Source organism: Acartia tonsa, chromosome 10 (assembly GCF_053477335.1).
Source record: "Acartia tonsa isolate MP-2025a chromosome 10, ASM5347733v1, whole genome shotgun sequence".
NCBI classification, from domain to species: domain Eukaryota; kingdom Metazoa; phylum Arthropoda; class Copepoda; order Calanoida; family Acartiidae; genus Acartia; species Acartia tonsa.
Genome location: NC_137269.1, coordinates 1,776,291 through 1,801,488, shown reverse-complemented (window position 1 = coordinate 1,801,488; position 25,198 = coordinate 1,776,291). Strand labels below are relative to the sequence as shown.

General features: G+C 33.6%; 1 protein-coding gene across 1 annotated transcript in view; it reads left to right on the top strand.

Moving 5' to 3' along the window:
• Positions 1-25,198, top strand: part of LOC145330871 (endoplasmic reticulum aminopeptidase 1-like) — a 112,349-nt gene that overhangs the window by 8,438 nt on the left and 78,713 nt on the right. The window contains exons 3-13 of the mRNA XM_080175534.1: positions 11-89; positions 4,887-4,980; positions 5,944-6,040; positions 8,291-8,379; positions 11,878-11,958; positions 12,516-12,596; positions 17,008-17,115; positions 19,337-19,403; positions 20,077-20,169; positions 21,825-21,957; positions 22,454-22,517. Coding sequence (XP_080031660.1) covers positions 11-89; positions 4,887-4,980; positions 5,944-6,040; positions 8,291-8,379; positions 11,878-11,958; positions 12,516-12,596; positions 17,008-17,115; positions 19,337-19,403; positions 20,077-20,169; positions 21,825-21,957; positions 22,454-22,517 — 986 coding nt within the window. The remainder of the gene's footprint in view (positions 1-10; positions 90-4,886; positions 4,981-5,943; positions 6,041-8,290; positions 8,380-11,877; positions 11,959-12,515; positions 12,597-17,007; positions 17,116-19,336; positions 19,404-20,076; positions 20,170-21,824; positions 21,958-22,453; positions 22,518-25,198) is intronic.

The following is a 25,198-nucleotide window of genomic DNA, read 5'->3' as shown; positions in this document are numbered from 1 at the left end:
ACATTTTTAGGCATTGTGTATCACAGTGTTTGTATTCTCGTCCATACTTGCCACAGCTATCAGCATAGCCTTCATAAGACCATGGAATAGTAAGTATATTTTAGATAAAAGTAACAGGATGTTTGTTTGTCTGATTGTCTGTTTGTACCTAAGGTTCTCGCTAACCGGTGAATCGATCGGGTTCTCCTTAACAGGGTAGCTTTTCATAGGTCCCTGGAAGGTTAATAACTATTTTGGGAATGGTACCACCACCCTCCCCAGAGAAATCAACAAAAATAAATTGGAATAAAAAAACGCCGCCCTGCGGACATTTTTGTAATTAGCCAAAAACATAACTAACACCATCTACCGGCGAAAAAAAATAATTTTTGGTAAATAGCTAAATTTAGAATAGATTTAAAAATAACAATTTTACGTGTCCCTAGAGGCCTCTAGGGGCGTAGCCGCTAGTTTTAAATAAAAGTAACAGGCTGTCTGTATGTGTGTTTGTAGCGACAGATCTCGCCAACCACCGATCCGATAACGTTCTCCTTTACAATGAAACGTCTTAAATGCCTCGCAAAGATTTTCACCTAGGGAAATCACGAAGCCTTTAAAATCATGCAACCTTTGAATCACTAAAACTTTAAAATCTAAGAATCGATCTAGCACCGCAATTAATAGACAAATCTTAATGCAATTTATTGGAACTATTTATAATAAAAGCATATTCAATCCCTGATAAATTCAGCCGTCAATCCTGAATAGGAATAGAGAAAATCACGAAAACCTAAAAATCTAGGAATCGATTTAGCACCCCAATTGATAAACAAATTTTAATAAAACTTGGTGAAAATATTTTGAATGTAAAATAAATTAATCTCTGAAAGTTTCAGTCTTCCATCTTGAATAGGAATTGAGAAAATCACGAAAATCTAGGAATCGATCTAGCACCCTAATGAACAGACAGATTCACCAAACAATGTATAGATTAGATGGGCATATGTTAAAGGAATCTTAACTAAAAAAATATATTGTACTGTTACGTTAAATCTTTCAAATTTGACGCATTACAAAAAAAATATGAAAAGGTTTTAAAACCATTTTAAAATTAATACATCTTCAAATAGTTAGACAAAATATTATATCAAATGTTTCATAAAAAAGGTAATTTATATAATATAATGCTCCAATTATATTAAAATTTGAACAAAAGAATAATCCGTAATATTTTTTTCTTATTAACATATTACGTCTGCAGCTGAGAATACTTTTTAAAAGCGAGGCTTTTCTATAATTAGGGTCGGTCCGTACGTACGTCCGTCCGTCCGTTACGGATAGCTTTTTTCGTTAATTTAGGCATGTTAGAATTGTCCTATCTGTTTCAAACTTTGTATGATGATTCCTGCAGTAGTTAAGTACGATTTAGAAAGCGTAGCAACTCTATAATTGTTACCAGAATGTCCGTACGTCCATCTTTAATATGTTGATTTTTCTACTTTTTTAACATTAAATTTTTATGTGATCTAATTATCAGATTGATCTAAATTTTGGTATATTGATTCCTGGGACAACAAAGTACAATATTATAAGCAAAGCAAGTCTATAATCAAGTCCTAAAAATGTAAGTATGTCCACAAACATTATCCTGTATCATACAATTTTTCAATAAATTTACTTACAATTTTGCTTCGACTCTTATACATTTATATTCTTATTATTCAGTTCTGACACTATACAAGTGGTAATGTCCGTTGCAATGCTTCTCTTTTATGGATGTTGTCATCCTTGTTTTTTTTATCATATTACGTCTGCAGCTACTAAGACATTACTTTTTCTATTTAGCTTTATATAAATCTTTTTTTTTGTGTCTAGAGGTTAACTCTAGCCTTTAAAGAGGCAACTCCTCTCCCCCCCCCCTTCCCACTTTAAATCTTTTTAATTAAGACAGGGGAGGCATCATTCAAGCATATAAAAATAGGTGGACGGACAAAGGTAATTTAAGAATAGATGTTCAAGGGAAATGCTACAAAAGTATAAACATGCAAACATATGTAAGACACTTTATATAAATACTAGCGACTTCGCCCCTAGCCTCTAGGGGCTTTGCCCCGAGAGGTATAATTACATCTTCTATTACTTACCCAGCAGAACGGATCGCAAATTTTCGCACCTACCCAGCAGGAAAACATTTTCCCGATTAAATAACGAATTCGCAAAAGAAGGTGTATCAACTTTTTCACTTTTTATTTAAGATAGCTAGCCGGTTCTTTTAGTAAGTAGTAGATGTAAAATTTTTCATAGAATTCAGATATGCAATCGTTTTTTTTTGTAGACCTCTTATTTTTTAAGTAATTTAAGTTTTTTAAAAAAATAATTAAGTCGGTTTTAAGGTACTAAAACGCAACAAAATAAAAGAAGAAAATGGCCAGTATGAACAAAAATAGTAAGATCTTTAATTTGACACCTTACTTTTAAAATTATGTTGAGTAATTATTGAAAAAATCAATTTTTTTAACCTCGGTTTAATCAAAACTTTGAAGTAAAATATAATCTTCCACAGGCACAAAAAATATGGATTCATATATAACTTTAGAATCAGAAAAAATATTATGAATCCATTGTAAGCTAAATTGAAAAAATTTTATAAAACTATAATAAAAAATATAAGTTTATTTTAAGAATCATAATTTTCGGCTTTAAAGGGTTGAACAACTTGAAAACTTGAAACTTGAAATAAACCTAAATCAATATACATACAATGTAACAGATATTTTTTAAACACAAGAAACAATAAAGCATTTTTAACTGCATTGTTTTGAAGTTTATAAACAGATTGAAGCATATTTGTTCATAATTTTTCGTTCTTTACATGTTATGTAAGTATCACTATTTTCATTGTTGTATCTATTGTATATATTCTATGAACATTATCCTTTTTTTTGTCAATTCTATTGGTTGAGGTTTTAAGGTTAAGCTTCCCGATTAGTCAATTTTTGAGACTTGTGATTGGCTAGTTTAATAGTTATAATTAAGTGTTACCTGTAAAAAATAATACGTTAGGCCATTTTTATTATTTTTATTTTTTTACTTTTTTCAATTTTGCTTACAATGGATTCGTAATATTTTTCTGATTCTAAAGGTATATATGAACCCATATTTTTTATTCAATTTTATTTCTTCAATAATTACTCAACAGAATTTTAAAAGTAAGGTGTCAAATTAAAGATCTTACTATTTTTGTTCATACTGGCCATTTTATTCTTTTATTTTGTTGCTTTTTAGTACCTTAAAACCGACTTAATTATTTTTTTAAAAAACTTAAATTACTTAAAAAATAAGAGGTCTGAAAAGAAAACGATTGCATATCTGAATTCTATCAAAAATTTTACATCTACTACTTACTAAAAGAACCGGCTAGCTATCTTAAATAAAAAGTGAAAAAGTTGATACGCCTTCTTTGTAAAAAAACAAACAAATAGCGATTTAATAACGAATTTGCAAAATTCGTAAAAAAAGAAAAATGAGGGTGGATTTTTTGTTTTTTTGGGGGGGGGGAGTTGAGGGTGTCCCACCCCCCAAGAAAATAGCTTAAAACCACTGCAGGACCAATAGGTATATACCCTGAAGAGTAGAATCCGATCGGTTCAGTGGTTACCGAGATCTTAAGCTTCAGACGGACGGACAGACAGACAGACAGACATCAAGCTACTTTGTATTATAGATTAGCGGCTACGCCTCCTAGAAGCCTCTAGGGGCACTTAAGGTAGGAGGGGGAAAAGTTGACCTCATTTCATTTGAAATTTGAAATTCAAAAGAGTAAAAAAATATTTTTTGGGGGGGAGGGGGGTGAAGACACCCTCCCCAAAAATAGTTTAAAACCTTCCCAGGACCTATAAGAAGCTTTACTGTAAAGGAGAACAATATCGGTTCAGCGGTTAGCGAGATCCTTCGGTACAAACATACAAACACACACACACAAACATCCTGTTACTTTATTATAAGGATTAGCGGCTACGCCCCTATAACCTCTAGAGGCACATAAGATGGGAGGGGAAAAGTCGACTCCCCCCCCATTTTCAATTTTAGTTTTGTAAAGAAAAATTGGGGGAGGGGAGTCATCTTTAATTGGAAGGGTAAATATACCATTCCATGAAATAGTTAAAAAACTCACCTGGACCTATAAGAAGCTTTATTGTAAAGGAGAACCTTATCGATTCAGCACTTGGTAAAATTCTTTTGTTACAGACAAAAAAGCTTACTACTTTATTTAATAGGATACTTACAACTAATAACACGTAATTAAATAAAAAAATAAAAAGTTTTTAAAAAATTATTATCAACAAAAAATCTTCTAAAATATTATCAAAAACCCTTCAAAATTGATTTTATTCAAATCTTAGTCAAACATTTACATCGGAAGAAAGTAAGCATCTCAAGACAGTAATATCTGAATAAATATGTATAATTCATATTTTGTTTGTGAGTTAACCTCTTATGATTAAGGAATGTATATATTTTATCTTTCTAGAAAAGTTCTTGTTACAAAAAAAAGTTTTATAACCAAACTGGGAATATTAAGTTACTCTTTTTATATAAAAGTGTAATCTAAACCACTAGTAACCTTATATAGGTACCTGACTTTACTAATGAAATAATTATAAAAATCATTTACCTTTTATTATATTAATTTTAGATAGACTCGGCTTCTATTCAAGATAGACAGCTGAAATTTTCAGTGAATATTCCCATTATGTATGCCCATCTATTATATACATTGTATTTTCCGTCTGTCTGTTAATTGTGGTGCTAGATCGATTCCTAGATTTTTACGTTTTCTTGATTTTCTCTCAAGTCCTTTTCAAGATAAAGGGCTGAATATATAACTATCTACTTGTCCATTGTAGCCTGTGACGCAGTGGTGGAGCCCCACGAAGAGGAACCCGAGTACTTGACCCCCATAGCTACCAATGGAGAGGAATTCCCTTGGGATGATGTCAGGTACTTGTATCTATCTATCTATTAAGTGTTTTTTAACCGTAAATATCGATAATCATGCGATAACACCTGTTTAAGTCATATTTTAGTTTATTTTTGGATACTCGAGGGGTGAAGGGTTGACTTGAAACTTTCCAATACCAAGAAATCTTCCCGATTCATCAGTTGTTTCCTTGAAAAACCTCCCCCTTTGGAGCCCCTTATTAATTCGTCGAACTGTACGTCAATTGATATAGGATATACAAATATGAACCCATTTATTGGTCAGTTCGTTTATCCGGTGGGTAAAGAGGGTGGATGGGGGATGTCGTTATATTAGCCAGCCTGAGTATTACTTTATCAGAGTACAAGAAGCTTCACTGTAAAAGAGAACCATATCGGTTCATCAGTTCCTTCGATACCGACAAAAAAGCTTACTACTTTATAAAACAAGATATGAAAATCTGGTGCAACATCCAAGTAATAATATATATAGATACTTACGTCTCCTCTTAGCTTGTATACTATTAAGTTTTGGATTGGAGTTGACTTAGAACTGTCCATCTAACTAACAAACGTTCCAATTATCTGAATATCTTTCTATCTGAGAATTAAATAGACTATATCTATAATACAAAGTAGAATGATGTCTGTACGTCTGTCCCTTAAGATCTCGGTAACCACTGAACCGATTCTACTCTTCAGGGAATATACCTACTGGTCCTGTAGTGATTTTAGGCTATTTTCTTAAGGGGTGGGACACCCCCAACCCCCCCAAAAACAAAAATTCCTCCCGACATTTTTTTATTATTTAAAATAGTGGTGGAGTGGGAGATATCCATGGTAATGAAAGATGTAATTATACCTTTTGGGGCAAAGCCCCTAGAGGCTAGGGGTGAAGCCGGTAGTACCCTATAAACTATTTATCAGCCTTACTATCTATCCATCTGGATTTCTTTGTATCTGACTATCAAATTATTTTTTTAGATTGCCAATATTTATCCGACCAATAAGCTATGACTTGGAGCTAACTCCGAACTTGACAACCTTGGAAGTCAGAGGAATTATAAAACTAATTTTTCAGGTAGGAAAATATTTAGGATAAGAATTTTAAAATCCATATTATGCTCAGAGAAAAAATGACATCAAATATTGTAAAAAATATAGATATTAATAACAAACTAATCAAAATTCAATAAGATATTGTTTTTACTTTTTGATCCAACAAATAAAACTTTGGGTACCAGCCTAATTTACGGCTCAATTTCCTACTTTATCTCTAAGAATACTAAAGAAATCTATCATTATTATGAATTTACAGGTTAAATGTCAGTGCGTCAATTTTTCTGCAGAATTCCGTAAAGAACGTGTCCTTACTTTTGTAATTTCTTTTTGACCCATTCGTGACGAGCTCCCAAAGTTCAAAGTTTTGATTCACTGGGCTCCAACAAAATATAATTTTTCAAGATTTTTTACTCAACAGAATTAAAAAGTATGGTGTCAAATTAAAGGGCGTTATCCTCTTAGGAATTTTTTCTTCAATTTTTTTCAATTTTATACCCCCCCCCCCCCCCGGCCCCCCCCCCCCCCCGACTAAATGACTGGATTAGGTTAGGCTAGGTTAGGTTATATGGCTAGGGGGCCGAGCGCCCGCGGCTAGGCAGGCCAGGCGGCCGTTTTTCTGGGGGCGGGGGGGTTATAAAAATTGTCAAATTTTGAGAAAAATTTTCTAAGAGGATAATACCAATTATTTTTTTCATAATGGCAATTTTTTTGTTGTTGTTGCTTTTTAGTACCTTAAAACCAACCAAATTAAAAAAACTTACATTACTTCAAAAATAATAGGTCTACAAAAAACGAATTGCATATCTAAATTCTTTGGATCATTTTACATCTACTACTTACTTAAAACACCGACTAGCTATTTAAAAAGGAAATCACATAAGTTAGGACACTTTTTTAATGCAAGCTTCCAGACAAATGCGCTTATTAGGTCAAACTGTTCTAAATTATGCGTTTATTTATACTGTGCGTTTGGCTATGGTTCAGTATAGCTTTTGTACAGTAGCTACTGGAGCATACTTTTGATCTAGTGCAGTGCACAGTAAAAAGGTCCTTGTAATCATTTTTAGCTGCCAAACGTCATTTATATGCACTGCGATATAACTGTGCATTATTGAGTATTGGCTATCCCAAAATATTTGTGGGTGCCATTGTCGGTTAAATTTTTGTGCGAGCATAATACGTTACACCGTTAGCAGCATTTAATTTTTTTTTAAGCGAAGCTTTTCTATAATTAGGGTCGGTCCGTCCGTACGTCCGTCCGTCCGTCCGTCCGTCACGGTTAGCTTTTTTCGTAAATTTATTTATTCTTAAGACTAAATCGATGTAAATTAGGAAATCCATGTCAAAAAAGAAAACAGATTTATTTCTTCAAAGAGTCGAATCCTTAAAGGTGTGTGTTTTAAGGCTTAAAAGTAATAGTAGAACGATAATATTCACTAAATTTGTGTATTTCTTATTGAAAAGAACCATAGACAAAATTTATTTTAAAGTTATCTAAATTTTTAGCGTTCTTTTACTATTTTTTTTTACTTATAACACATAACCTTTACGGATTTTACCAGAAACCTACCCCTCTCTTTATATTCCCTATAACTTTATTTCTTGAAAGTCATGATTAATTCCTTTTCACATCAAGTACGTAAATTTTAATCAAAGGAAACTTTATAATAAGTCTAACTAGTATAGAAATTGATATTAATCTTTAATTCAACTCTACTAACTTTTTTTATTCGTTAAAAAATGTTACGTAAAAAATTACTTTTTAACAAATGAGTGTTTTTATTAGAATTTTTTTTTAATGTAAGAATTATGACTTACATTGTTTTATCTATCTATTTATCCATTAATAAATTTTCTAATATTTATCTAAAAATCCATATATCCATTAATTTATATCTATCCATTTATTCATATCTATTCTTTTTTCTTTTCATCTTTCAATGTTCATCTATTTTTTTATCCATACACCAATTCACCCATCTATATATCCATTCATCCATTTATCCATTCATTTATTCATCCATCCATCCATCCATCCATCCATCCATCCATCCATCTATCCATCCATCCATCCATCCATCCATCCATCCATCCATCCATCCATCCATCCATCCATCCATCCATCCATCCATCCATCCATCCATCCATCCATCCATCCATCTTTCCATCCATCCATCCATCCATCCATCCATCCATCCATCCATCCATCCATCCATCCATCCATCCATCCATCCATCCATCCATCCATCCATCTATGTATTTATTGCAGGTGACAGAGGAGACAGATTATATTGTGTTCCATTCTAAAAATATTTCCATCACCAGTAAAACTATTAATGAGAAGCTTAAAGTTGTTAAGTAAGTACTATTTCTTTTTGTTTATTCAAGCTACTCTTGTACTCCAAATGTCCAGACGTCTTTCCGTCTTAAACTTTATGTAATTGGGTTAATACACAAAAGAATATTTTATGTTTTTAAGTTTGGACTAGTATATTTTGTCTTTTCCCTATTTCTGTCTTTTTCAAAATTTCATCTTTGTTTCTTTACTTATCTTTATGCGTATGAATCTATCTATATATTTGAAGTACAGAATGTGAAGGATGCTTGTCAGCAAGGTTAGACTTCTTCAAACTTTATATTTCCATATATTTATATATACATAGATCCTATTTTTAGGAACGAAGCTACTCTTTAATTTCAAATGTCCGTCTGTCCGTCCGTAAGAGACAAAGAGCGGAAACCGTATTTTTTTTTAAATAGAAGGCTGAAACTTCTTGATAACATTCTTATTATTGGAGAGCATAATCAACCATAACACATCCATTGATTTTAGACTGCTTTGTATCAGGTTTTTTGATATTTAAAATTTTTTTTAGATTTTCATCTCATAAAGTTTTTTGCCTTGCTACTTATGAATGTTATCATTTCTTGTTGTATTTATAAGAGACAGTTTAAAATTGCCATTAGACTAGTTCAATATTAGATTAAAAAATATTTAACTAGAGGCTACGCCCTTAGAGGCCCCGTCTCACTTTAATTTTAGTTTTAAAAAGTTAAAGTTAAAAAATTTATAGGTGCATATTTTTCTTGGGGTGTTTTCTCTTGGGTTAGTGGTGAAGCCATCCCCCAAAGTAGTTATTAACCTCTCCAGGACCTATAAAAGCGGTTACAGAGATTCTTTGGTACACACAGACAGACACAGCTTTTATATAAGGATTGTACGACTGTAGTACAGTGTGGCAAATAAATAAGTATTGATACAATATCTTAATTGGTAATGAATTGGTTTTGCCCTCGAAACGTTAAATAAATATAAAAGTTTGATGCCTTGAGTTTTTCATTCTGAGGATTTTACATGTTGGGTCCGTTAACCATTCGTTTACTTGGTAATGAATTACTCGTATGTACAGGCTAAGATATTCTCCTTGCTATTACTGCTTATTTATATAAGTGTAAATTAAGGAACACTAAGCTTATTGCACTATGTATTAACTTGCGGTTACGCCCCTAGAGGCCTCTTTTAAAAAGAAAAATAAATCTTTTGATCTATGAGAAGCTACCATGTGAAGGAAAAACCGATCAGTTCAGCGGTTAGCTAAATCCTTCGGTACAAACAAACAGACAGATGAACATCCTGTTACTTTAAAAAAAAATAAGGATTAAGTTTCTAAGTGTTTTATATCTACTTAATACAAATAAACCGAAAGTTTTGTTCCTTAATTAAATTAATCAATTCAAGAGTTTGATCCTTTAAAAACTTGAACTCGTATAAAATATTTTTTTCTAATATTATAGGTAGGATGTATTGAAAATTTTCCAAAATTGTATAATACCTTCCTTTAATAATTTTCCTGTAATTTAAAAGAACATTAAATATTTAATTTATAGATGAAGATTTTTACAAAATAAAATTTGGTAGTGAGTCTTTCTTTAGATGATGGGGACATTGTGCTTGATGATACTGTACATATAGATTTTGTAAATATGTTGTTTCATTCGTTGGTTTAAAAACTATAGTTACTTTTCAAAATCTTTATAGGGTCACATAAATTTTAAGTGCTCAAACTTTTCCACCATTAACTAAATCCAGAATTAGTGAATTTATATAATGATTAGAGGAAAAACAATTTTTACTTCATTGTCATATCCCTTAGGAAAACACCTAATCTTATTTCTAAGAACCCAACTCAGTTTTGTAAAACTTTTCAAGTCTATCAATTAAAGACAACAAAACTTGGTTTAGTTTTGTATTTACGTATGTCTGGTGATATTCTATTCAATTTAATTCAGTTGTACTTGAATACCAACTTTCAAGAGGGGGTCAGGGTGGGGGGGGGGGGTGCGGGTTGGCTTGACCAAAGGGTTATTTGGTGATTCGTGCTTTATGTAAGGTACTATTCCTTTTTAGTAGCGAAGCTACTCTATAATTTGAAATGTCCGTCTGTCCGTATGTCCGTCTGTCCGTATGTCCGTCTGTCCGTATGTCCGTCTGTCCGTCTTAGTTTGGGGGAAACGTGATTTTCTCGGCTCCTATAAAAGATAAAAGGCTGAAATTTTTTGACAACATTCCCATTAGCAAGGAGCACAATTAACTATAAAACATCAATGGCGATAGGACCGCTTTTTAGCAGGTTTTAGGCTATTTTTGTATTTTTCACATTTTTCTCGATATCTTTGGTGTTTATGGTCCGATTTCCAAAATTATTTCAGTTATAGAATCAAAATTAAATTTCCTGTCATTTCAAGAAAACAACTATGACGGTCAGACTGTCTTTAAGCAGGTTTTAGGCTATTTTTGTATTTTTTACATTTTTCTCCATACCTTTGGTGTTTATGGCCCAATTTCCAAAGTTTTTCAGTTATAGATATCAAAATTAAATTTCCTTTCGTTTCAAGAACACATCAATGGCGGTCAGACTGCCTTTTTGCAGGTTTTTTGCTATTTTTATATTTTTCACATTTTTCTTCATATCTTTGATGTTTATGGTCCGTTTTTTAAATTTTTGTAGTTAAAAATATCAAAATTTAATTTTCCGTTGTTCTGAGCATCCAGTATGTAATTTACTTTGACCGTCAGTCTGTTAGTCATAGTACTGAAATATAAATAAATATTAAAAAATTAAAAACAAATGTTGAAAAGGTTTCGTGATTTTTTCCTAATATACATGCTTTTGTCAACTAATATCTAAATTCTTATTTAATTGTTTATGCTTCGCTACTTATGGATGTTGTCATCCTTGTTTTAACTTAACCTAACATAAATATCAAAATGGAATGAGTTAAATACTTTAACCTTTCAGTTTTAATTAAATTTTTACTTTCAATAAGTTTTTTTAGGCTTAGTCCGTTAATAAACCGCTGATCACTGAACCGATTGAGTCTTTTGATGGTTCAAAGCTGTTTATCTGTACCCCCCTCCCCTCCATTTACTTCTTTGAATACAGGGCCCTTAAATGCAATGGGCTTATCCTAACTATATATCTATTTATTCCATTAGCTAACTATCTATCTATTTATTCTATCTTTCTTTATAAATTACACTAGCGGCTTCGCACATAGCCTCTAGGGACTTTGCCACAAGAATTAAAAATAAATAAATGAAGCTGCAACCACTAATTTCGAACTGATTAAAAATGAGGGGGATTTTTTTTTTTTTTTGGGGGGGGGGTAATTGGGGGTGTCCCACGCCACAAAAAAATAGCTTAAAACCACCACAGGACCAGTAGGTATATTCCATGGAGAGTAGAATCCAACTGGTTCAGTGATTACCAAGATCTTAAGGGACAGATGGACAAACATCATTCTACTTTGTATTATAGATTTCTATACATGTAATATATCTACATCTATGTTTAGAATTCTGGAATATCCAGCTCGAGATCAGTTATACCTGGAGACTGACCAACCTATGAGACCTGGAAGGACCTACAGCATTAGGTAAATTTTAGAATCGAAGCTACTCTCTATATTACGTTGCATGTTCGTCAGTTTGTTGTGGTAAAACATTCACATTCATCAAATTCTCTAGGACTCGGTAGTAGCACGTCAGCCTGAAGGAAATTTATTAACTCTTCACAATTATTTAAAATCCGCTGGTAGTCTAAACCTAGCTCACTATTTCATTGCGCCCTCCCCCCACCCCCCTCTTAACTTATTTGATTATAAACTAATAGCGGCTTCGCCCCTAGGGGCTTTACCCCAAGAGGTAATTAAAGAAAAAAATTACCTCTGGAGATGCCCCCACAAATTTTAAATAATTTTAAAAAAGGGAGGGAGAGATTTTTCCATTCTTGGGGGGGGGGGGTGGTTGGGGGTAAAAAAAATAGCCTTAAACCACCACAGGACCAGTAGATATATTCCCTAAAGAGTAAAATCCGATCGGTTCAGTGGTTACCAAGATCTTAAGGGTCGGACAGACAGACAGACAGACGGACGGACAGACATCAAGCTACTTTGTATTATAGATTACTAACATCCTTGTTATTTTTATGTAGGTTGAAGTTCGAGTATATTCTGACACAATCTTTGGAAGGATTTTATCTATCTACTTACAAAGATAATGAAGGCAATGAAAGGTTTGTCATTTCAATTTTACATAGTAGCGAAGCTACTATATAACTTGCTGTTCGTCTGTCCGCCCGTCTGTATGGCTAAGGGGAAGAATGATTTTCTGAGCCTCTATTGAAGATATAAAGCTGAAATTTTGGAGTTACTGCAGTTCACGGTAAAATATTGCTGGTAAGCAATATTTCCAAAAATCTATGAATTTTAAATGCTGCTAGCTGCCAAACTGCTGAACGTACAGATCATACCCGCACACCATTTTAAGCGGCATAAGAAGGCCTACAAATAATCTGGAATAGCCAAGATCCAAGTATGCACAGGGAAAGCTTCACTGAAGAAAAAACGCGTAAAATAGGTCTATTTCGCGAATTTCTCTGCTCTACGAGATAATTATGCATTATTGATTTATGGCTATTCCAGATTATTTGTAGGCCTTCATATGCCGCCCAAAACAGTGTGCGGGCATGATCTGTACGTTCAGCCGTTTGGCAGCTAGCAGCCTTTAAAATTAATAAATTTTTGGAAATATTGATTACCAATATTTTACCGTGAACTGCAGTAGATCCGAAATTTTTAATGAATATACCATAACCTATGCGCAGGACTAAACATTCAGTTCGTATATTTGACTTTTCTCTAGATCACAGAAAACCCCTCTAATTATTTAAAATAAAATGAGATATGAAAGGGGGATAGTTGAGTTTTTTGTAATAGGAATCGTATCAATTATATATTAACCTTTGGTTAGGTAACATTGGGTACTGGTTAGCCCCTTAGGGTTAGAGTACTTGGGCTACACAGGTTTAGACTCTGACAGGGTTAGGGTATTGGAAGATATACATCCCCTTGTATTAATTTGATATCTCTTGAATGTGTCCTTCACAAGAAATTTTTTTATATTTAGATTGTTCAGACTATAAAAAGTTTTGAGTAAAAAGATCTTGTATAGAAATGTTGAATACCTTAATAAGTTCATTATCAACACTTAAATATTACAAAACACAAAAAGTTTTAAAAGCCAAGCTTTTTTATTCTTAGGGTTTGTCCATCCGTCCTTCATTAACAAAGAACTTGTCCTTGTGCATATGTTACTTATAGTATGATGATTAGGGTGGGGATTTTTTTAGAATTTGAATGTGCTATGACATCTTCTATTTAAGCCATATATAAGCATATATTTGGTGTTTATGGTCCGATTTCCAAAATTTTTTAGTTATAGATATCAAAATTAAATTTCCTGTCCTTTAAAGAAAACAACTATGACAGCCAGACTGCCTTTCAGCAGGTTTTAGGCTATTTTTGTATTTTTCACATTTTTCTCCATATCTTTGGTGTTTATGGTACAATTTTCAAATTTTTTTCAGTTATACATATCAAAATTAAATTTCCTGTTGTTTAAAGCAAACAACCATGACGGTTAGACTTCCTTTTTGCAGGTTTTTGGCTATTTTAAAATTTTTCTATATCGTTGATGTATATAGTCCGATTTTCCAAATTTTATTAAGTTAAGGATTTAAAAATTAAATTTCCTGTCGTTTTAAGAAAACAAGAATGGCGGTCAGACTGTCTTTTAGCAGGTTTTTGCTATTTTTATATGTTTTACATATTTCCCTATATCTTTGGTGTTTTTGGTCCAATTTTGGTCCTTTTTTGGGATATCAGTATCAAAATAATTTTTCCCATTGTTATGAGCATCTTTTATGTAATTTACTTTGACCCAGGGATAAGGGATGGGAAACGTAAGAAAATATTATTCCAGGCCTATTTTCCATCTAGGCCTAAAAAACTAGTTTCGGGATGACGCAGCAGTTAGATTTGAAAACTATGAACAATGATGAAATAGCTATTATATGAATGCAAAGAAAAAAAGTATAGAATAGAATTCAGGTAGTTGATTTCACCTATCATAAAATACAATAAAAACTTTTCAAAGAACCAATATGTTAGTGGCTTTAAGTAGAATCCCGTTATTACTTCGCCAACCCCCCCCCCCCCCCATTTAAAAAAAAGTTTTTTTTGAGATGGTTAAATCTGATTTATTTTTAAACATTTTAAGGGGGGATCTACTTCACTCCAAAATTTGTAAATAGAAATAAACACCGCTTTAGCTCCCCAGCTTTAATAAATAAATTAAGTAGAATTGAATAAGTACATGGGTAACATTCTATCAACTAATTTTTCCATAGCAAACATATAAATTAAGAATTTAAAAAAAAAAATTTATTTTACGTTAAATATTAACAGAAAAGTTCAATTAAGTGTGCAATAGTTTTTACCAAAATTAATGAAATTTTTTTTTTAACAAAACACAGTACACTTTTATTACATATTGAACTAGTTTTGTATTTGTGATCATTTAGATGGGTTATCAATTCCACATGAAATGTAACTTTTAAATTGTCTAAAGACATGAGTTTTTCACATTGTTCTAAAGTATAAAATGTTGAATCCTACTCAGTCTTCAAAAAACGATCTCTCAATTTATGTTTTGCTATATGGACATTTATTAATGTGTAAATTTAATAATAAGTTGATGTGATTGAACGTCATATATATTGTTGTCATTCTAATAGCAGAAAGTTTCCATTGTTGTCTTTCTAATAGCAGAAATTTATGTTTGCTTGAATTAATTTAGCCAATAATGAACTGGGGGACGCGTTTGTTATTAATTAATTGGTTAATGCTAAAAGCAAGTTTCAGGCTATTGGATATTGGCCTACAGCCAATGAGGAACTGGGGGAAATGAGTTGATTTTATAGGCAAAAAAGAAAAGTTGCCCCATCACTTTTAAAAGGAGGCTGAGACCTAATTTTCGGTCAGGTTTCCCATCCCTTATCCCTGACTTTGACCATCATCATTATACAAAATAAAACAGGGTTTCTTGTTTATTTTCTCCAATAAATCAATTAATGAATACACTTTAAATATACGTATATGATTTTTTTGTGCTTCGCTACTTATGGATGTTGCCATCCTTGTTTATGTTTCATAATAAATAAACTTGAAAATAAAAAGTTTAAAACTTCTAATGAATGAAAGTCTAATGATTGTTTAATCAACTTGAATGATGTAGACAGTACATTTTTCCGCGCCAATCACCTCATACGGGCGGAGATGCTGTCCATGACATTCAAACGCCACGGTCCAACAACCCAGGATAACCAAGGGGAGCCAAATGTTTCCTGTTCTGTTCAAACACCCGGGGTATTAGGTTAAGTAATACCCATCAGACAACCAACCATTTGATTGCACGACCTTTGTCTGAGAAGTCCTAAATAGGCATGGTAATGAGTTGCGCCTGTTTTGGGCTAAGGCATTCCCCCTACTCTAACTATTAATGTCGCCCACTAGAAATAGTGGCAGTAGGAACCATTTTTAACGTCGTTAGTCAAGACGCGGTGTAAAGTCGAGATTCGAACATATCACCTTTCCAAAGACGAGCGAGTGTGCTACGTGTTGAGCCACGGACGCGGGTAATTGGACTGTAGATAGTTTTACTTAGGTAGTAATAAGCTTTCCATTATGGCTTCAAAACTTAGTATCCGTAGGATTGGAACCGGCTCTCAGCCATACTGAAAAATCATGTACATATTGCATAGCATCGAATTACAGATAATTTACACGAATATCAAAATAAAAATAATAAAGCAGTAACCAGTAATAACAACCAATGCCCGACCATTTGACCCCTAGGGGCTAACAAAACTGGTTTTAATCTGAAATGATAATTATAGTCTTTTTCTGTGTTGAAGCTACTCTATAATTAATTGTGTCGTATTACAGTTCGTCATTAATAAATAAGATAGATAAAATAGTTTGTTGTTTTATTTTAGTGAAAACACCGTAACCAAAGTACATTCAGTATACAGCTTACTTTATCTGTCAGTCTGTCTGTACGTCATGCTCTCCGTTTTTATGACCACTAAACGTCTGGTCTATAACTCACTTTGTCCGTTTGTCCATTCACCGATGGTGTCTTCCTTTTTCCCCTTATCCATGTATATAAGTAATAAGCTGTGTGTCACTAACCACTGACTCACATGGGTCTCCTTTACAATGACTAATCAAATGTCTTTGTACGCCCTAAGAGGCCTCTAGTGGCAATTTAAATGTTTGGTTTGTTTTTAAAAATAATACGATACCTATTTATGTTGCGTTCAAGTCTCTACGATACCTATCTATGTCGCGCTGAAGTCTGTGCGTTAAAAGAATATTCGATTTTTTGTGATTACTCTTGGGTGGTGGTACCCTCCCCTAAAATAGTTATAAACCTTCCCAGGACCTATGAGAAGATACCCTGTAAAGGAGAACCGGATCGGTTCAGCGGTTAGCAAGATCCTTTAGTACAAACATACAAACACACAGACAGACAAACAGCCATTCTGTTACTTTAGTATAAGGATTTATATATTGTCTATTTAGGCGACTAGCGACAACCCATTTTGAGCCAACCTCTGCACGACGAGCCTTTCCTTGTTTTGACGAGCCCCAGTTGAAGGCTAAATTCTTGGTCACCATCACGCATGACAGGTATTAAACAATTGTTCTCAATGTAGGAATCTAACATGGACATCATTTATTGGTCAGTTCGTTCATCCAATAGGAGGAGAGGGGATTGGGTTAAGGGGGTGGATCAAGAGGATTGCTATTTTAACCCGCTACAAGTTTCACTTTATTAGAGTACATAAATATCTGGTGTAATATCCAAATAATAATAAATACATTGGTTAAACACATTTTAATTTTTTTTTAAATGTACAAACATGGAATATGACTGTAATTGGTACAATATTTTTTTTGGGGTACAATTTCATTTTATAAATTCGTGTTATTTGTCGTGTTCCTCTATACAGAAAGTTATAAATGTTAAAATATTATGTTAATTAATTTTATCAAGGACTCCCACGCGTTTTATTTGCGGGTTATTACTCCTTTGACGTGTTTAAATTTGTATACACCAGCGCCTACACCCCTAGAACCCTCTAGAGGCACTTAAAGGGGGGGGGGGGTTTATAGGGGTGATTTCTCTTGGGACAGTGGAGATACCCTCCCCAAATAAAGATATAAACCTTTCCTTGGCCTATAAGGCTTACTGTAAAAAAAAGAACCATTTAGGTTCAGCGGTTAGCGAGATCATTCACTACAGACCAAAAAAGCCTAGTACTTTATATAATACTAGCGGCTTCGCCCCGAACCTCTAGGGGCTTTGCCCCAAGAGGAGATCAAAAGAAAATTAAGGTGAAATTCGTAAAAAGGATCAAGGAAATCTTCTGCAATAAAAAAAATGGGGGGGGGGATTTTTTGTTTTTTGGAGGGTTTGGGGTGTCCCACCCCCCAAGAAAATAGCCTAAAACCACCACAGGACCAGTAGGTATATACCCTGAAGAGTAGAATCAAATCGGTTCAGTGGTTACCGAGATCTTAAGCTTCAGACGGACGGACAGACATCATTCTACTTTGTATTATAGATAATAGGATAATGACTGAGTTATAAAGTGGCTACCTATTGCTTTTTATCAGACATAATAATCTCAGAATTCTATGCAATTTGTGGAAGCATAATTTTCCGCGGGGATCTAAAGGGATAAGACAATGATGAAAATTGAAGTTACCCTTTATGTAGATTTCAACACTCAACTTAATGATCCAGCAATCAAAATTCAATAAAAGTCCCCAAAATTTTTTAAGCCAAGTAATACGAAAACGTTATTATAAACTTTGGGTACTAGTGTACTATACAGCCCATTGTCCCCCCTCCCTCCCTGAATCTTCCATCTCTGTGGTCAGAATTCATTTCAGGAATTAATTATCATATTCTAAATTTTCCAGGGAAATGTTACTAAGCAATTTTTACAGCGTCGCTGTTCTAAAAATTCCTTTTAAAATAATATTATGTAATACTAGCGGCTTCGCCCCTAGCCTCTAAGGGCTTTGCCCCAAGAGGTGATCAAAAAAAATTAAGGCGAAATTCGTAAAAGGACCAAGGAAATCTTCAAAAAAAAAATAAAAAAATAAAAAAAAAAAATAAAAAAAAAAATAAAATAAAATTAAAAAATAAGAAAAAAAGGACCAAGAAAATCTTCACAAAAAAATGGGGGGGGGGGGATTTTTTGGTTTTTTGGGGGGTTGTGGGTGTCCCACCCCCCAAGAAAATAGCCTAAAACCTCCACAGGACCAGTAGGTAAATTCCCTAAAGAGTAGAATCCGATCGGTTACCGAGATCTTAAGGGACGAACGGACGGACAGACAGACAGGCAAGCAGGCAGGCAGACAGACAGACAGACAGACAGACACAAACAGACAGACTAACAGACAGACAGACAAACATAATTCTACTTTGTATAATAGATAGTCCTCCAGAGAGGGGGAAAGGGAGGCGGATTGGGGTGTTTGTTTACCTGTCTTAAACTTTGTAAATCCTTATTTTACCCCGTAAATGGGGGGGGGGGGGGTAAAACGTGGTGACTCGTGCCACGACATACCAGCAATTTTATTTTGGGCGCTACTCCCTTAGTTTTAGAGATAATTGGCTAAAATCTTTTGGATTGTGTCACTAATTACCCTAAGTTTTGGTATCTTTCAAAAAAAACGGCGGCAGGCGCAGCTCCCGCCGTTTGCCGCCATTTTCCGCCGCCGCCAAAAATGTTTTTTGCATTTCTACCTTTCTACTTTTTCTTGGAAGACGATTTATCTGGCGAGAGTGAAGGACCATCTTCAAGCGATTTTTTTATTTTAATGATTTATTTTCTAGGTCTCTGAAATCCTTTTTCAACATGCCCATAAAAGAAGTATCAGATGTCAGAGGCAAAAAAGACCAGGTAGCTTCGTGCAACTTTTTTGTAACCAAATTTTTAAATTCTTTTTCTCGTATTCATTCAAATCCGGTGGATAGAAACCGGTTCTCATCCATACGAAAAAACTATGTCTAGCATCGTATTATATCCAGCTTTCTACAAATATAAAAATGTACAATTATAAGATTAAAACTAGTTTTTTAGCCCCGAGGTGACGAAGGCTCATAGTACATTCTATATCCGCGGAAAGCAGTTTCTAATACGATGCGAGAAATAACTATTAATTATTTATATTTTTCACATTTAATTGCATTTCCAGCATGGCTCTGAATCAATATGGTTCGAATCCATACTAAAAAAATATTTATCTTATCGTGTTTATAGACATTTTTCCACTAGAAATCAAACAGAAATCATAATATGGGTTGCAGGACTTATGCAGGAGTGACAAATGTCGGAATGGACAAACGCAGGAGTGTCTAAAATATATAGTTAATTAAGTATTTCTAAACAGGTTAGGTTAAGATATGAGTATACAAATAAGCCTTCTGCAGGGGTTAGGCATTTCAAAAACCTATGAGATGGTTTTAAAAAGGTTAGGGGTAGGTTAAGTTTCCACGTTTGTCCTAAGAACATTATATGAATTCATTAAAAGATTTCTAAGAAACGATTGACAAATATATTTAATATTTTCTAGATAAGAAATGAGTTTTACGAGAGTGCACCAATGTCTTCCTACCTTGTGGCGTTTGTTGTTTGTGATTTTAAACTCATCAAAAAGAGAACTAAGGTAAAACTTTTTTTTGAGTTATGCAGGGATCTTAAGGGATAAGTCAATGGAAGATAGGTTGATGTACATTGTTTGTATATCCCCAACAATGATAAATCATCCATTGCTTGTATAGGAAGAATTTACTGCTTGCATAGTTTGAAATTTCGGGTATAGTCCCTTTCGTGGAAACGCCCCTTAAGGGACGATTCTTTGTATTTTCTTAGTAGCTTTTCTCTTATTTCAAGCCCCTGTGGGGCCAATTTCCTAACCTTGCGGGACAATCACCTAACCCAATATAACCTAACCTAACCTAAAATAACCTTTCGAAAGCCATTTTTAAAATACAACGAATCGCCCCTCCAGGGCGTTGTCACGAAAGGTACTATTCCCGTTATTTCTAGTTTGAATAAATCAATCAAGATGAAAGTTTCCAAAGTTTTTAAGCCAAGAAATGACAGACTATGTTTCTAAAACTTTGTTTAACAGAAGAAAAATTTACAGACCGCGCTGTACCCTTAAAGCAAAAGTCTGCTGTTAGCAGCTGTAATAACTTAGATGGCTTAGAAAGGGTGATAATTGATTGTATAGACGATCAGTGGGAGAGGGATCATTGGGCTGTAAATTACACTGGTACCCAAACTTTTATTACCAAGTAGCTTATTCAAACTGTGGATACTTTTATTGAAAACCAATAATTATACAAATCTACAGATGGGGTAATTTTGTCTATAATCATTTAATATGTACATTAAATTATCGTTCAATAATAATGTTTAATAATAAGTTTTATAAAAAATGTTTTCTTTTTGTCTTAACAACTTTGGGAATTCTTATTGAATTTAATTGGTTGGTTCATTAAGTTGATTATCCAAACGTTTCAACTGCCAAATTGTAACCTACAGAAGAAACAATTTTGTGTATCATCATTGAGGAGTTACATCAATTTATCAGCCATTGTGTTATCTCTTTAGATCCCTGCAGTTTTGAGATCCAATATATGAAAAGATATGAATAGTTTGTTGTAAATTTATAGAAATTCTAGTATATAGCTAATTCTTTTTTATATTAAGAATTAAAATATTTTTCTGAGATAGGTAGGTGAATCAGATATTTTGTGTAATGTTATTAATGAACAGTGCAATTAAAAAAAAACAAAAACATTTCAGTAATGTAAAAAATGTAAAGTACTTGTTTGTTATGTTTTAAAATCTAATCTAAGTCAATACAGGAAAATATAGTTGGGAATAGTCACTTTCGTAACATCGCCCCATAAGGGGCGATTCGTCGTATTTTTAAAATGGCTTTTTATAGGTTATTTTAGGTTAGGTTATAATGGGTTAGGGGATTGCCCCACAAGGTTAGGTAATTAGCCCCGCAAGGTTAGAGCCCCCCGCAGGGGCTAGAAATAGGAGAAAAGCTACTGTGAAAAATACGAAGAATCGCCCCATAAGGTGCGATGTTACGAAAGGGACTATACCCACATATTTTTGTTGGGGGGCGGGGAGGGGGGTAGAAATAATGCAACATTCCGCCCAAAATTTTAAAAATTCTCTGGCCAATTGTCCTGCCATTTATGAGATCTTTCGTTACTTCACACATATACATACAGCTTACTTCTTTAAGACTATAAATCTTCGGTATCATTGAATGTAATTGATCCTGTTTTATTTCAGTCCAATGTAACAATTCGAGTAATAGCTCCCGAGAACAAGATATCTCAAGCTGACTTTGCTCTGGACCAAGCCATCAAGATTACAGAGAACTATGAAAGATTCTTCGGCATTGACTATCCTTTGCCTAAACAAGGTAGGCGGTTTTTTTTAATAGCATAGCTACTCTACAATTGACCTAATTAAATTGGAATGTACGTACATGGGCAGAAGCTGAGGGCAGGACTTCATGGAGGAACATGGCGGCCATATTCTCTAGACAGCTACATAGTCAAATAGAGAGACGCGCCTGTAATAAACTTAACTATACTTGAAATGTTCATCCCTCTTTTTATCAGAAACGTTGAGGGGATAAACGCGATTTTCTCTGCTCCTATTCAAGTTAGACTTCTAGAAATAAATGATTCCTTATAATTTCGTGCATCTAGTTTATGAGTTTGTTGGTCTGTTTGTCTGTCGGTCATGCTGCAACAATCTGTAAGACTTACATTCATTGACAAGGGTTTCGATATTTTCTATTTTTTTATCATCTCATTACCTTTTCTTTTTCTCTATCTCTTTTTATGACAACTGAACACTGGTCTATAACGACAAGTTCTAAGAGTAATATAAAATTTGATTAAAATTTTTAGATTTGATTGCCATACCCGATTTTGCGGCAGGAGCTATGGAAAATTGGGGACTTATTACTTACAGGTAATAATTACATTTTTGGGTATAGTCTCTTTGGTGGCAACGCTCCTTAAGTGGCGATTCTTCGTTTTTTTCACAGTAGCTTTGGTCCTATTTCTAGTCCCTGCGGGGGGCTCTAACCCTGCTTGGCCAATTACCTATCCCTGTGGGGCAATCACCTAACCCAATATAACCTAACCTAACCTAAAATAATCTATAAAAAGCCATTTTAAAAATACAACGAATCGCCCCTTAAGGGGCGTTGCCACGAAAGGGACTATTCCCCTTTTTTTTGTTTTCATAAGGATACGAAATGGAAACATCCCTGATATTGAATTTGAAACTAATGGTTGAAACGTTTCAGACCAGCCAATTAAAAGTAATAAAAGTACCCAATGTTTTTAAGCCAACAAATAATAAACCATGATTATGAACTTTGGGTACCGGCTTAATAAGCATTTCAATGTCCCCAATAGTTAGATTATATATTTTACAAGTATTACGAGATGATTTGACTACCCCCCCCCCCCCCTCCCTTCTCAATGATGTCTTAATTAATAACAATAACAAAACATGTTTTTTTTTATACTGAGCTAATTAACTAGTACTAAATACTAATATTTTTGCGCAGCTACTCTTTTAAGATTCTGTCTATTCTTCCCGTCTGTTATGCCAGGGTAGCCAAATTTTTATTACCCTTGAAAATATAAATATTTGTAAAAAAAAATTTCGCCGGCCACCGTAACGAGGCCCAAGCATCACTCTGCACTATGAATGTGTGTTAACCGGGATATGACGAGCAAAATATGGTTGGTTACACAGGAATGAACAACCTGTGCCCCTACACGGCACAGCACTTCTTTCTCAATCTTTCTATTCCTCTCATTTTTCATATAAATATACGTTATTGTTTATTATTATACCAGCGGCTATCATCATAGAAGAACTAAAGGAGGGGTAGTGGAGGGGGGGGGGAGGGAGAAGTTTACCCTCCCTCCCAATTTATTTCAAGATTTAAAAAGAAAAAATATTTTTATGGTGTGGTAATTTTGTATTGGCAGGGTGGAGAATGAGATACCCATCCTCAAAATAGTTAAAAACCTTCTCTTGACCTATTCTCGATTCAGCGGTTAATGAGATTCTTTGCTACAGAATATTGTCTTCCTGTTTATATTTCACTTTCTTTTTATCTTTCTCTCTATCCTCCAATTCTTGAATGTTCATTTTGCCCATAAAATTTCAAACAGCATTACTACTATTGTATTCATTATTAAAACCTAGACTTTTCTATATTTAGGATAGGTCCGTCCGTTTGTAACGGTTAGCTATTTTCGATATTTTAGACAGGTTAGAATTGTCCTTTCGATTTCATACTTTGCATGGTGATTCTTGGAGTAGTTAAGTACCATTTGGAAAGCGTAGCAACTCTATTATTGTTACCAGAATGTCCGTATGTCCAGTTTAAACATGTTGATTTTTACCTTTTTTAACAGCAAATTTTTATTTAATTTAATTCTCCGATTGATCTGATTTTTAAATACTGATTCCTAGAACAACAAAGTACAATGTTATAAGTAAAGCGTCTACAGGTATAATCAAGTCGTAAAAATGTAAGTATGTCCCTAAACATTATCCTGTATTTAAGCAGTTTTTCAACACATTTACTTACAAGCTTGTTTCGACTTTTATACATTTATATTGTGATTATTCAGTTTTGACTCCTACCATTTCAGAGCTTTGCTTTACTGGATTTTGTCATCCTTGATTAATAGTGAATATCGTCAAAATGTTTCAATCTTTGATAGATTAAGATTTATTATAGTTTTAGATGTTTATTAATTTAATTTGCTCACAAAATTTCTAACATCTTTACTACTTTACTTGTTAATACTTATAAATCACCACAAATTATGATTTTTTGTATGATTTTCAATAAAAATTTTCCTCGTTCATTAATGTCAATAGCATTAGTCTTTTTATCACTTATTAAGGACTCATACCAAATTAGTTCTTGGTATTGTGCTTTGTAGTCGTGATTCTACCCTATAGGTGTTCTGTGTCTTCTGTCTGCCTGTTTAATGTTTATTTGTCCCTAATTTTTTTTATGGGGGGGGGGGGGGGGAAAGGAGTGGGGTTTTTACCCCACATAATTAAGCTAAAGAGGACTATCCACGAACCAGAGCAAGTGATTCTAGGCATCTTCCAGCATTGACCCATAGTATTTTTTTTAGTGAATATACTAGGTTTATGTTTAATATTTGCTATATCGACTAAAAAGTTAGGTTTCACCATGGTTTTATATGAAAAAAAACTTGGAAATGTAAATAAATTTTTAAAGCAATATCATCAAATGCTTTGTTGAGTTCAAAGGACAAAATAAAATAACACTGCAGAAAAGCATCAAATGTTGTAAATTGCAGAAGTACATTAATTAAACTGTTCACAAGATACCAACCCTTTTTCAAAATATACATTTTTAATCACAATAATAAACTTTTGTGTCAAAGCTTTTAAACAACAGTTTGAACTCATCAAAACATTCAATGATAATGCACCAAACTATACTTAACATTTCAAAGTTTTTTTCCTATAAAACCATGGTGAAACCTAACTTTTTAGTAGATAAACCAAATATTAAACATAAACCTAGTATATTTACTAAAAAAATACTATGGGTCAATGCTGGAAGATGCTTAGAATCACTT